General features: G+C 48.2%; 1 protein-coding gene across 1 annotated transcript in view; it reads right to left on the bottom strand.

The window, feature by feature from the left end:
• LOC132815006 (disintegrin and metalloproteinase domain-containing protein 12-like) overlaps positions 1-16,572 on the bottom strand; it is a gene marked incomplete at its 3' end in the record, with an annotated part of 130,937 nt that overhangs the window by 18,170 nt on the left and 96,195 nt on the right. The window contains exons 10-11 of the mRNA XM_060823623.1: positions 11,511-11,595; positions 2,756-2,898 (exon numbers count right to left, since the gene is read on the bottom strand). Of these exons, the coding sequence (XP_060679606.1) occupies positions 2,756-2,898; positions 11,511-11,595 (228 nt within the window). The remainder of the gene's footprint in view (positions 1-2,755; positions 2,899-11,510; positions 11,596-16,572) is intronic.

Raw genomic sequence — 16,572 nt, 5'->3', positions numbered from 1 at the left:
CCCGATGGCCCATCTGGTCAAGATCCTGTTGTAATCTGAGGTAACCCTCTTCGCTGTCCACTACACCTCCAATTTTGGTGTCATCTGCAAACTTACTAACTGTACCTCCTCTGTTCACATCTAAATCCTTCATATGAAAAGGATGAAAAGCAGCTGACCCAGCACTGATTCTTGTAGCACTCCACTGGTCACAGGCCTCCAGTCTGAAAAACAACCCTCCACCACCACCTGGAGGCCTGTGACCAGTGGAGTGCTACAAGAATCATTGCTGGGTCAGCTGCTTTTCATCCTTTTCATATGAAGGATTTAGATGTGAACAGAGGAGGTACAGTTAGTAAGTTTGCAGATGACACCAAAATTGGAGGTGTAGTGGACAGCGAAGAGGGTTACCTCAGATTACAACAGGATTTGGACCAGATGGGCCAATGGGCTGAGAAGTGGCAGATGGAGCTTAATTCAGATAAATGCGAGGTGCTGCATTTTGGGAAAGCAAATCTTAGCAGGACTTATACACTTAATGGTAAGGTCCTAGGGAGACACCTTGGAGTACAGTTTCATAGCTGTAGATAGAATAGTGAAGAAGGCGTTTGGTATGCTTTCCTTTATTGGTCAGAGTATTGAGTACAGGAGTTGGGAGGTCATGTTGCGGCTGTACAGGACATTGATTAGGCCACTGTTGGAATATTGCGTGCAATTCTGGCCTCCTTCCTATTGGAAAGGGTTCAGAAAAGATTTCCAAGGATGTTGCCAGGGTTGGAGGATTTGAGCTACAGGGAGAGGCTGAACAGGCTGGGGCTGTTTTCCCTGGAGCGTCAGAGGCTGAGGGGTGACCTTAGAGAAGTTTACAAAATTATGAGGGACATGGATAGGATAGATGAACAAAGTCGGGGAGTCCAGAACTAGAGGGGTTTAGGTTTAGGGTGAGAGGGGAAAGATATAAAAGAGACCTAAGGGGCAACTTTTTCACACAGATGGCAGTACGTGTATGGAATGAGCTGCCAGAGGCTGTGGTGGAGGCTGGTACAATTACAACATTTAAGAGGCATTTGGATGGGTATATGAATAGGAAGGGTTTGGAGGGATATGGGCGGGTGCTGGCAGGTGGGACTAGATTGGGTTGGGATATCTGGTTGACATGAACGGGTTGGACCAAAGGGTCTGTTTCTGTGCTGTACATCTCTATGACTCTGTGATTGTGTGAAAACCCTGAACCTTACTCTCAGTATATCGGGATTAAAAGAATGAGGAGAGTCAGGTAAGGGACAGTCATGGGAAATCGTGCGTGGATTCCGAGGTGACAGGAGAAGAGCGAAGTCAATATTTTTTGTCAGTTTTCACACTGGAAAAAGACCATGTTGTTGAGGAGAGACAGGCGACTAGACTAGACAGGACCAAGATTCACAAGGAGGAGGTATTAGCAAGTCTGGAAAGTGTGAAAATAGGTAAGTCCTCTGGGATGGATAGTATTTATCCCAGGATTCTCTGGGAAACCAGGGAGGTTGCAGAGCCTTTGGCTTTGGTCTTTATGTCGTCAATGTCTACAGGAATAGTGCCAGAAGACTGGAGGATAGCAAATGTGGTTCCCATGTTCAAGAAGGGGAGTAGAGACAACCCTGGGAATGATAGAGCTTGAAGCTGTTTTCGTTAGAGATAAGAAGGTTGAGAGGTGACTTAATAGAGGCATACAAGATAATCAGAGGGTTAGGTAGTTTGAACAGTGACAGCCTTTTTCCTAAGATGGTGATGGCTAGCACGAGGGGACATAGCCTTAAATGTAGGGGTCATAAATATTGGAGAGATGTCAGAGGTGGTTTCTTTACTCAGAGAGTAATAGAAGTGCCTACAACGATAATAGACTCACCAACTTTAAGGGCATTTAAATGGTCATTGTTTAGACTTATGGATGATAAGGGCATGTGTAGGTTAGACAAGCTTCAGATTGGATCCACAGGTTGGTGCAATATCAAGAGCCGAAGGGCCTGGACTGCACTGTCATGTTTCATGTTCTCAGCCTTTCTGCTACCTCTTCAAAACCCTCCAACAACTTAATTCAACACAATGAGCTGGGAAAGCGAAGTTCATTTCATTTGCAAGACATTTGTATGTCTCCTCCTTTGAGGGGTTTAATCAGGGCAAAGGCAGAGAGGATGAGACTGCTCCCACAGTATGGCTGTATTGGCGCCACGGCATGCTCCCGCGAGGAGGTTGAACTGTTCATCACCTTCACCAACATGTTCCACCCCAACCTCAGTTGATTGACACTGCCAACCTTCTGAGCTGCTCGTGTTCTGATTGGCTGTTTTTCTGGAGGATCTTTCACCTCGTGTCGTTGCTTAAGGACACTTACAAACAAGTTCACCTTGTCTCAAGGAACACCTGCAATTTAAAGCAGCACTTTTCCTCTTCTCTCAGCCCTATATTACTAACAGGGAGGTTGGTGCTTGGTGTTAGATGCTTGTGTGTGTGTGCAAGAGAGAGAGACAGAGGGAGGGAAAGAGGTAGAACGAGAAGTAGAGAGAGAGAGAGAGAGAAAGGGAGGGAGGGCAAAAGGAGGAGAAAGAGACTGACAGGGAAAGAAAGATAGAGAGAGGGAGTGAGAGAGGGAGAGAGAGAGAGAGAGGAAGGCAGGAGGGAGAGGGAGGGCAGGGAAAGAGAAAGAAGGGGGTGAGAGAGTGAAACAGAATGAGAGAGGGAGAGAGAGAGATAGATAGAGAGAAAGATGCCCCAATATCAGTCACAGTGTGACATTCCTCACCCGATAGCCTCTTCCATTATACAGCCACCATCCAGATCTGGGCAGTTACACTGGCGGTCTTCTGTGTCATGTGACAGTCCGAGATTGTGCCCAATCTCATGGGCAAGTGTCACAGAGAGGTGCAGGAAACTTGACCCTCTGTCCTAAATGGGAAGGAACAGAGGGTCAACGCTGACGATCACATTCCCAGCTCTGCCTCCAACACCAAGAGTGAATACTAGTCCAGGCATGTGAACCCTGATACACCAGCTGACTGGGGGAGATCTCCTCTCACATACCCTCACCAATATGAAGCAGCGAGCATTAGGGAGGAGAACGGGAGCTGTGGCCAAGCACAGCATGGTCTCAAGCTCCACTCCTCAATCTCACACTGAGACATATCTGGCCACAGAAACCCCCAGGGTGGGGACCTGGTCAGGCTCTCTCACACACACACACACACACACACACACACACACACTCATACATACATACACACACAAACATAGGTACTCATATACTAACACACACACAAATATTCACACACACACAGGTACTTATATACACACACACACACACTCAGGTACACATATCCTCACACATACACACTTTTACACACACACAGGTACCCATATACTCACACACACACACACAGGTACTCGTACTCAAATACACACACATTCACACACACACAGGTACTCATATAACACACACACACATAGGTACTCGTACTCAAATACACACACATTCACACACACACAGGTACTCATATAACACACACACACATTCACACACACACAGGTACTGATATACTCACACACACACATTCACACATACTCGGGTACACATATTCTCACACATATACACTTTTACACACACAGAGGCACTCATATACTCACACACACACACAGGCACTCATATACTCACACACACACACACACAGGCACTCATATACTCACACACACACACACACACACACACACGCACTCATATACTCACACACACACACATTCACAAAGGCACTCATATACTAACACACACACATTCACACACACAAAGGTACTCATATACCAACACACAAACATTCATTCACACACACACACATTCACACAAACACAGGTACTCATATACTAACACACAAACATTCATTCACACACACACACGTACTTATATACTCGCGTGCACACACACAGGCACTCATATACTCACTCACACACACACACACACACACACAGGTACTGATAGACTCTCACACACACACATTCACACAAACAAAGGTACACAAATCCTCACACATACACACTTTTACACACACACAGGTACTCATATACACACACCCACACACACCCACACGCACAGGTACTCATATACTAACACACACAAACATTCACACACAGGTACTTATATGCTCTCTCACACACACACACACATAGGTACACAAATCCTCACACATACACACTTTTACACACACACAGGTACTCATATACACACACCCACACACACACACACACAGGTACTCATATACTAACACACACAAACATTCACACACATAAGTACTTATATACTCACACACACACACAGGTACTCATATACTCACTCACTCACACACACAAACACACACAGGTACTTATATACTCACTCACACACACAAACACACACAGGTACTTATATACTCGCACACACACACACACACACACACGTACTTATATACTCACTCACTCACACACACAAACACACACAGGTACTTATATACTCGCACACACACACACACACACACGTACTTATATACTCACTCACTCACACACACAAACACACACAGGTACTTATATACTCACCACACACATTCTCACACTCAGGTACACATATACTAACACACACAAACATTCACACACACACAGGTACTTATATACTCACCACACACATTCTCACACTCAGGTACACATATACTAACACACACAAACATTCACACACACACAGGTACTCATATACTAACACACACACACACACAAAGGTACTCATATACTAACACACACACACACACACGTACTCATATACTCACAGATTCACACATATTCACACACACACAGGTACACATATACTAACACACACAAACATTCACACACACAAACATTCACACTACACAGGTACGTATATATACACACACACACACACACACACACACACACATATATTCACACACACACTCAGGTACACATCCTCACACATACACACATTTACACACACACAGGTACCCATATACACACACACACACACACACACACACGTACGCATATACTCTCAGATTCGTACACATTCACACACACAAAGGTACTCATATACTAACACACAAACATTCACATATACACAGGTACCCATACACACACACGCACACATACTCATATACTCTCTCACACACACACACAGGTACACATATCCACACACACACACACACACACACTCACACGGTGACACACTCATACTGACACAGCTACACATTTACACTGACACAGCTACACACTCACACTGACACAGCCACATACTCACACTGACTCAGCCACACACTCACACTGACACAGTGACACAGCCACACACGTACACTGACACAGACACACTCACACTGACACAGTGACACAGCCACACACGTACACTGACACTGACACACTCACTGAGACAGCCACTCACTCACACTGACACAGCCACACACTCACGCTGACACTGACACAGCCATACACTCACACTGACAGAGTGACACACGCACACTGACACACTCACACTGACACAGCCATACACTCACACTGACAGAGTGACACACGCACACTGACACACTCACACAGCCATACACTCACACTGACACAGTGACACAGCCACACACGTACACTGACACAGACACACTCACACTGACAGTGACACACTCACTGAGACAGCCACTCACTCACACTGACACAGCCACACACTCACACTGACAGTGACACACTCACTGAGACAGCCACTCACTCACACTGACAGAGTGACACACGCACATTGACACACTCACACTGACACAGTGACACACTCACACTGACGCAGCCATGCACTCACACTGACACAGTGACACACTCACACTGACACAGCCATACACTCACACTGACGCAGTGACACACACACTGACGCAGTGACACACACACTGACGCAGTGACACACACAGTGACGCAGCCACGTACTCACACTGACACAGTGACACACTCACACTGACAGTGACACACTCACACTGACACAGCCACACACTCACACTGACACAGCCACACACACTGACACTGCCACATACTCACACTGACACAGCCACACACACTGACACTGACACACACACTGACACTGACACACACACTGACACTGACACACTGACACAGCCACGCACTCACACTGACACAGTGACACACTCACACTGCCACAGCCATGTACTCACACTGACACAGCCATGTACTCACACTGACACACTCACACTGACACAGCCATGTACTCACACTGACAGTGACACACACACTGACACAGCCACGTACTCACACTGACACAGCCACGTACTCACACTGACAGTGACACACTCACACTGACACAGCACACACACTCACACTGACACAGCCATACACACTCACACTGACACAGCCATACACACTGACACAGTGACACTGCCACATACTCACACTGACACACTCACACTGACACAGCCACACACTCACACTGACACAGTGACACTGCCACATACTCACACTGACACAGCCACGTACTCACACTGACACACTCACACTGACAATGACACACTCACACTGACACAGCCACACACTTGCACTGACACCATGACATACACTTACACAGCGACACAGTCACACTGATACAGCCACACACTCACACTGACACAGTGACACACTCACACTGATACAACCACACACTCACTGACACAGCCATACACACTGACACAGTGACACAGCCACATACTCACACTGACAGTGACACACCCACACTGACACACTCACACTGACACAGTGACACACTCACACTGACACAGCCACACACACACACTGACACAGTGACACACACACACTGACAGTGACACACACACACTGACACAGCCACACACTGACACAGTGACACAGCCACACACACGGACACAGCCACACACACGGACACAGCCACACACTCGCACCGACACAGTGATACAGCCACACAAACACTGCCACATACACTGACACAGCCACACACTCACACTGACACAATGACACTGCCACATACTCACACTGACACAGCCACGTACTCACACTGACACACTCACACTGACAATGACACACTCACACTGACACAGCCACACACTTGCACTGACACCATGACATACACTTGCACAGCGACACAGTCACACTGATACAGCCACACACTCACACTGACACAGTGACACACTCACACTGATACAACCACACACTCACTGACACAGCCATACACACTGACACAGTGACACAGCCACATACTCACACTGACAGTGACACACCCACACTGACACACTCACACTGACACAGTGACACACTCACACTGACACAGCCACACACACACACTGACACAGTGACACACACACACTGACAGTGACACACACACACTGACACAGCCACACACTGACACAGTGACACAGCCACACACACGGACACAGCCACACACACGGACACAGCACACACACGGACACAGCCACACACTCACACCGACACAGTGATACAGCCACACAAACACTGCCACATACACTGACACAGCCACACACTCACACTGACACAATGACACTGCCACATACTCACACTGACACAGCCACGTACTCACACTGACACACTCACACTGACAATGACACACTCACACTGACACAGCCACACACTTGCACTGACACCATGACATACACTTGCACAGCGACACAGTCACACTGATACAGCCACACACTCACACTGACACAGTGACACACGCACACTGACACACTCACACTGACACAGTGACACACTCACACTGACGCAGCCATGCACTCACACTGACACAGTGACACACTCACACTGACACAGCCATACACTCACACTGACACAGTGACACACACACTGACGCAGTGACACACACACTGACGCAGTGACACACACAGTGACGCAGCCACGTACTCACACTGACACAGTGACACACTCACACTGACACACTCACACTGACACAGTGACACACTCACACTGACACAGCCACACACACACACTGACACAGTGACACACACACACTGACAGTGACACACACACACTGACACAGCACACACTGACACAGTGACACAGCCACACACACGGACACAGCCACACACACGGACACAGCCACACACTCGCACCGACACAGTGATACAGCCACACAAACACTGCCACATACACTGACACAGCCACACTCACACTGACACAATGACACTGCCACATACTCACACTGACACAGCCACGTACTCACACTGACACACTCACACTGACAATGACACACTCACACTGACACAGCCACACACTTGCACTGACACCATGACATACACTTGCACAGCGACACAGTCACACTGATACAGCCACACACTCACACTGACACAGTGACACACTCACACTGATACAACCACACACTCACTGACACAGCCATACACACTGACACAGTGACACAGCCACATACTCACACTGACAGTGACACACCACACTGACACACTCACACTGACACAGTGACACACTCACACTGACACAGCCACACACACACACTGACACAGTGACACACACACACTGACAGTGACACACACACACTGACACAGCCACACACTGACACAGTGACACAGCCACACACACGGACACAGCCACACACACGGACACAGCCACACACTCACACCGACACAGTGATACAGCCACACAAACACTGCCACATACACTGACACAGCCACACACTCACACTGACACAATGACACTGCCACATACTCACACTGACACAGCCACGTACTCACACTGACACAGCCACGTACTCACACTGACACACTCACACTGACAATGACACACTCACACTGACACAGCCACACACTTGCACTGACACCATGACATACACTTGCACAGCGACACAGTCACACTGATACAGCCACACACTCACACTGACACAGTGACACACGCACACTGACACACTCACAGTGACACAGTGACACACTCACACTGACGCAGCCATGCACTCACACTGACACAGTGACACACTCACACTGACACAGCCATACACACACACTGACGCAGTGACACACACACTGACGCAGTGACACACACAGTGACGCAGCCACGTACTCACACTGACACAGTGACACACTCACACTGATACAACCACACACTCACTGACACAGCCATACACACTGACACAGTGACACAGCCACATACTCACACTGACAGTGACACACCCACACTGACACACTCACACTGACACAGTGACACACTCACACTGACACAGCCACACACACACACTGACACAGTGACACACACACACTGACAGTGACACACACACACTGACACAGCCACACACTGACACAGTGACACAGCCACACACACGGACACAGCCACACACTCGCACCGACACAGTGATACAGCCACACAAACACTGCCACATACACTGACACAGCCACACACACTGACACAATGACACTGCCACATACTCACACTGACACAGCCACGTACTCACACTGACACACTCACACTGACAATGACACACTCACACTGACACAGCCACACACTTGCACTGACACCATGACATACACTTGCACAGCGACACAGTCACACTGATACAGCCACACACTCACACTGACACAGTGACACACTCACACTGATACAACCACACACTCACTGACACAGCCATACACACTGACACAGTGACACAGCCACATACTCACACTGACAGTGACACACCCACACTGACACACTCACACTGACACAGTGACACACTCACACTGACACAGTGACACACTCACACTGACACAGCCACACACACACACTGACACAGTGACACACACACACTGACAGTGACACACACACACTGACACAGCCACACACTGACACAGTGACACAGCCACACACACGGACACAGCACACACACGGACACAGCCACACACTCACACCGACACAGTGATACAGCCACACAAACACTGCCACATACACTGACACAGCCACACACTCACACTGACACAATGACACTGCCACATACTCACACTGACACAGCCATGTACTCACACTGACACACTCACACTGACAATGACACACTCACACTGACACAGCCACACACTTGCACTGACACCATGACATACACTTGCACAGCGACACAGTCACACTGATACAGCCACACACTCACACTGACACAGTGACACACTCACACTGACACAGCCACACACACACTGACATACTCACACTGACACAGCCACACACTCACACTGACACAGTGACACAGCCACATACTCACACTGACATACTCACACTGACACAATGACACACTCACACTGACACAGCCACACAGCCACATACTCACACTGACATACTCACACTGACACACTCACACTGCGACACACACTGACACAGCGACACACTCACACTGACACAGCCACATTCTCACACTGACACAGTGACACAGCCACACACACTGACAGTGACACACTCAATTGACACAGTGACACACTCACACTGACACAGACACAGTGATACAGCCACACACACTAACACAGCCACATACTCACACTGACACAATAACACACTCACATTGACAAAGTGACTCACTCACATTGACACAGCACACACTCACACTGACACAGCCACACACTCACACTGACACAGCCACACACTCATACTGACACAGCCACACACTCACACTGACACACACTTACACTCAGTATGACTAACTAGTGCTCCAGTTGAACCATGTGGTCTGTGAGGAGTTGTTCCCGGTCCCACCTCCTACAGACCCCAGACTGCTAACTGATCTCCCACAGCAGGCAGGAGGGGCTTTGAGTGCCACCTCTGCCCCTTTTACACTGAGACACACCGACATGGCTGATCACTTCCCTCACTGAAGCCCACCATTCACCAACAACTGTCCTATGATCCTGCCCCACGAGTTACCTGATGAAGGAACGTCGCTCCGAAAGCTAGTGCTTCCAAATAAACCTGTTGGACTATAACCCGGTGTTGTGTGATTTTTAACTTTGTCCACCCCAGCCCAACACCGGCATCTCCAAATCATGACTTCCATCTCCAGCAGCACTCCAACCACAAAGCAGCCCTCCTGAAAATGGCCGCTCTGCTGTTTCTTGCTTCTCTTTACTTTATTGATTATCAACAATAAGTGGCATAACCTTAAAGTGAAAGGCAGGGTTCGAGGGGATTGGGAAATAATATTCCCAGAGAATGGTTAGTTGAGGTGGGAACCTCCGCCTTTATTTGGAAGAGCACTCGGAGTGTCATCGTATCCAAGATTATGGGTCTGGTGTGGGAAAGTACATGCTCGAAGGGTTGAAGGGCCACTTCTGTACTGTATGATTTTATAATTCTAAGTTACTTCTTCAAAGAATGCCATCAAATTAGTTAAACATGATTTCCTTTTCACAAAACCACACTGACTCCGCATGATTACCTTGATGGTTTCTCAGTGCTGGGATATCTCAGTTGCAACTTCTGACACCATATTGTCATAGTGTCTGGTTAACTGTGATCAGTGTGGGAATTCTCAGGAGTTTGAGATTTTGATTGACAGTAGTGTGAGGAGTGCTCACCAGGTTTATTCCTCCAGAGTTGTCTACAGTGCAAATACCGTTAGCCAATGCCAAGCCAGCAATGCCATCTGCAAAGGTGGATCTACTGTAAAAGAGAATTCACCATCAACAAAATACACAGAGATCAAATTAAGAATCATTGACTGTGTCCCAAGGGTTGGATTAATGGTTAACCTTCACAAAGGCACCAGACCAGCCTGCACTTTCTATCACCCACCTTGATATCAGTCTGGAATTGGGATCAAGGCAGAGTTCTAGGCCTGAGGCCTAGTCGTTGACACTGAATGATGAGAGATACAATTCCTCAACCTTATGTTGGCAGGAGAAATCTTCTAATTCTTTATCTTTACCCTGAAGAAGGTGGTGGTGGTAAACTGCAGTCTGTGTGTATTAGGGCTACTCACAGGACAGTTTGGGATAGGAAATATAATAGGAGTAATATACTGGCAGGGACATTTGTCAGAACTGGCCCAGCCAGTGACACCACATTGCAGGGATGAAGAGAAAGCTGATGGAATGTCTTTTGGGAATATTCATTCCCACATCTACTGTTTTCCCTTTCTCCATATCATGTTTGATGTCGTCAAACAGCTCAAGCAAGTTAGTAAAACCTCATGTCTCTTTCACTAAACCATGGTGATTGCCTGATGTTTGTCAGTTTCTCAAATATACTGTCATTACCTCTTCAGACAGAGTCTAACATTTTCCCCATCTCAGAAGATAGATGGATGTAAAAATAAAATTCTGCAGATTGTAAAAGTCTGAAACAAAAACAGAAATTGCTAAAGAAACTCAGCAGGTCTGGCAGCATCATGGAGAGAGAAACTGGGTGAACATTAGGGTCCAGTATGACTGCTCCTCAGAACTCTGGTTTTGGGGTTGGAAGGGTAGTTTTAGAGTTGCTCTTACTTGTAGTCAGCACAGACAGGATGGTTACAATGATATCCAATACTCCCTGACTACTGTGTGGTTTGACAACTGTAAACATAGTGGCTGATTGATTTCTCAGTTGGGTGAGGGGGTTCCTTGTCCGTGATTGACCTGATATTGTGAGATTACAGGGCGATCAAAGTGAAAGGTGAGGATTTTGTGGAATGCCCCCTCCTCCTGACTGTGCACCACACTGTAATCCTTCCCTGTTAATCCTGCTGTGCTGCTGGGTCAGGTTCAGCCCAAGGATGGTGACGGAGGGTAGTGGGAAGAATGATTCAATCCACAGATCCCAGCCTCACTATCCCAACAACCTTCTCCCAACACTGAATCTCCCATCATCAAAGCCCTGGGCATTCCCATTGACCAGACATTGAACTGGACCATCCCCACAAATAAAACAGCCTCAAGAGAACTCAGAGATTACGCATCATTGAAACATAGATGGTAGCAGCAGGAGTAGGCCATTTGACCCGTCCAGCCTGCTCTACCAATCGGTATGGTCATGGCTGATAACCCAGCTTTATACTCTCATCCTATTCTCCCCTCATATCCCTTAATTCCTTCAACCACCAGAGCTATATCTCCACAATGCTGTGAGCTCAAATACTTCCCGTGGTAATAAATCCCACAGGTTCATCGCCCTTTCATGAAGATATTTCTCTTCATCTCAGTCCGAAAGGTTCAACCCTTCTTGTTGAACTATGACCCCCCCCATTTTGAACTCCCCTATTATTGGAAACGTCCTTACTCATCTAATCTGACAAGTCCTTTTAGAATTTTATCGGTTTCTGTGAGATCCCGGCTCATTCTTCAAATGATGCTGAAAGTTTCATCAGAAAGGAAAAGGACGCATTTGTAAGGGTCAGGAAACTGAAATCCGATGAGGTCCTTAAGGAGTATGAAGAAAGCAGCAAATAACTTAAACAAGGAATGAGAAGGGTTATAAAATGTCCCTGGCCTTCAGGATGAAGAAGAATCCCAAGGCTTTTACACACATATAAGGAGCAAGAGGGTAACTAGGGAAAGGTAGGTCCAGGAGAAAGGAAGGAATTTATGTTTGGAGCCAGAGGAAGCGGTGAGGTCCTGAACAAATACTTTTCATCGGAATTCACAAAGGAGCAGGACAGGAATGATGCTACAATTAGAGAGGGGTATCTGTTGGTATTTTAGGGCAGATCAATTTGAAGGAGGTGGTGGTGCTGGGTGTCTTGAAAAACATGATCCCGGGACACTGAGCGAGACAGGGGAGGAGATTGCTGGGGCCTTGACAGAGATCTTTGTATCCTTTTTGGCCACAGTGCACTGGGAGTTGGGGGGGGGAGAGAGGGGTGGGGGGTCCCCACCATACCGGAGAATAGCCAATGTTGTTCCTTTGTTCAAGAAGGACATCTGGAATAATCCAGAATATTCTAGGCCACTCAGCCCCACATCAGTGGCAGGGAAATTATTGGTGAAGATGCTTAGGAACAGGATTTAGTTGCAGTTTGAAAATACTGGACAGGATAGTCAGCATGGCTCTGTCCCAGTGGGTTGGAGCAGAACTTGCAGATGGTGGAGATCAGAGTCTAGATCAGAGTGTTGCTGGAAAAGCACAGCAGTTCAGGCAGCATCTGAGGAGCAGGAAAATCAACGTTTCGGGCAAAAGCCCTTCATCAGGGATACAGGCAGAGAGCCTGAAGGGTGGAAAGATAAGTGAGAGAGGGGTGGGGATGGGGAGAAAGTACAATAGGTGAGTAGGGATGGAGGTGATAGATCAGGGCGAAGGGCGGAGTGGATAGGTGCAAAGGAAGATAGGCAGGTAGGAAGCAAATGTGGCTGCAGTAGTGAGTCTGTTCCAGGGCATGGTTGAAGAGCTGCAGGGCAGAGGAAATGACCTGGGAGTAGCAGTGTGAGAGGGACTCCCTGAGATTCCTGTATCCCCTGCATCTGTTGCCCTTATCCTACCAGAAGGAATTGGTCATGGGTTTGGAAGGTGCTGTCTGGAGATCTTTGGTGAATTTCTGCAGTGCATCTTACACAGAGTACACACTGTTGCCATGGAGCGTCAGTGGTGGAAGGAATGGGGTGTTTGTGGATGTGGTGCCAACCACGCGGGTAGCTTTGTCCAGGATGATGCTGGGTTCCTGGAGTGTTGAATATGCTGTACCTATCGAGGTGTGGAGAGAGCTGTAATAATGTGGAAAGCCCAGCTGAAATTATTGGTGAAGATTCTTAGGAACAGGATTTAGTTGCAATTTGAAAAGGAACACCATTTATTAGATTAGATTAGATTCCTTACAGTGTGGAAACAGGCCCTTCGGCCCAACACCGACCCGCCAAAGTCCACACTGACCCGTCAAAGTCCAACCATCCATTCCCCTACACTTACCCCTACACCTAACACAACAGACAATTTAGCATGGCCAATTCACCTGACCCGCACATCTTTGGACTGTGGGAGGAAACCGGAGCATCCAGAGGAAACCCACGCAGACACGGGGAGAACGCGCAAACTCCACACAGTCAGTTGCCTGAGTCGGGATTTGAACCCGGGTCTCTGGCGCTGTGAGACAGCAGTGCTAACCACTGTGCCACCGTGCTGCCCATAATTGTTGAAAATGAAAATAAAGTCAGTACTCATGGTATACATAGGCAGTCCCTATCCTGGACAGACAATTCTGTCGTCCCATCCCTGGATCGGCTTTATTACAAAAAGCTCAGGTGGGAAGTTCCAGCTCGGTAGGCCATTACCTGGTACCAAGGGTGCTCACAATCGAGCTCCCCGGGAGATTCCTTAATGAATCCCCATGGGCCTTGTGCAGGTTAGCACGAGGGGAGGTGACGGCTAAGTGTTATTGTCACGAGATCTATTGATCCAAAAAATTCAGCTCATGTCCTGGGGACCTGGGTTCAAATCCCGCCACGGCAGATGGTGGACTCTGAATTCAATTAAAACACCAAGCTGGGATGAAGAATCTAATGATGACCATGAAACCATGACTGATTGTTGGGAAAACCCCACGATAAGGGAAGGAAATCTGGCATCTTACAGTTCTGGCCTACACAACAATGTGGTTCACTCCTCACTGCCCTCTGAAATGGCCTAGCAAGCAACTCAGCCAGAGACACCAACATCCGAGGAGGGAATTAAAGAAACATTCCACCTCTCCAAGCCCGAGGACTTCCCTGGGCCCTTTGCCAATGGACCTTCCTCCGTTGTTTTGTCTATGGCCTCACTCCTGTTGTTTTTGGACACAGATGAGGGCAGTATAATAACTGGGTGGAAGTCCAACATGGCTCATCCTCAGGGGACTCTCGGTCGAAACAATCACGACCAGGCAGGTGTCCTGCTGAAGGAGATCAAAAGGTTTCTTTTGTTTGGTGATCCTCTTCCCAGTTTTGACCCTGACTTGTTCTGGGATCCTGGGAGAGTTGGCACCAATGTTTCTGATGCAGACAATATCTCCCATTAGAAAATTTGGAGACTTCGGGAAAATGTCGATTCTGCTGTGTTTGTGGTGTCAAAGCTCTTTTTATTGTTTCTTTAATCCATCCTTGTCAACCGTGTACCAGAGGTGTTTTACCTCATTTACCTGGAACATATATCTTTCCTTTATTAGCTCAATACTGTCCTCGGAAAAATACACGGAGATCTGCTCCAACCTCTTCACGTGTTCCTTTGCAGTAGCTGCTGGGCACCAGAGACAGACCCTCACTCTGGGCACCACAGACACACCGTCACTCTGGGCACCAGAGACTGATCCTCACTCTGGGCACCCCAGACTGACCCTCACTCTGGGCACCCCAGACAGACCGTCACTCTGGGCACCCCAGACAGACCGTCACTCTGGGCACCCCAGACTGACCCTCACTCTGGGCACCCCAGACTGACCCTCACTCTGGGCACCCCAGACTGACCCTCACTCTGGGCACCCCAGACACACGGTCACTCTGGGCACCACAGACACACGGTCACTCTGGGCACCGCAGACTGACCCTCACTCTGGGCTCCACAGACACACTGTCACTCTGGGCACCACAGACACACGGTCACTCTGGGCACCGCAGACAGACCCTCACTCTGGGCACCATAGACACACGGTCACTCTGGGCACCACAGACTCACGGTCACTCTGGGCACCACAGACAG

This window comes from Hemiscyllium ocellatum, unplaced genomic scaffold (assembly GCF_020745735.1).
Source record: "Hemiscyllium ocellatum isolate sHemOce1 unplaced genomic scaffold, sHemOce1.pat.X.cur. scaffold_999_pat_ctg1, whole genome shotgun sequence".
In the NCBI taxonomy this organism is placed as follows: domain Eukaryota; kingdom Metazoa; phylum Chordata; class Chondrichthyes; order Orectolobiformes; family Hemiscylliidae; genus Hemiscyllium; species Hemiscyllium ocellatum.
The sequence above is the reverse complement of the archived record's forward strand: the minus strand, read 5'-3'. Positions and strand labels throughout refer to the sequence as shown.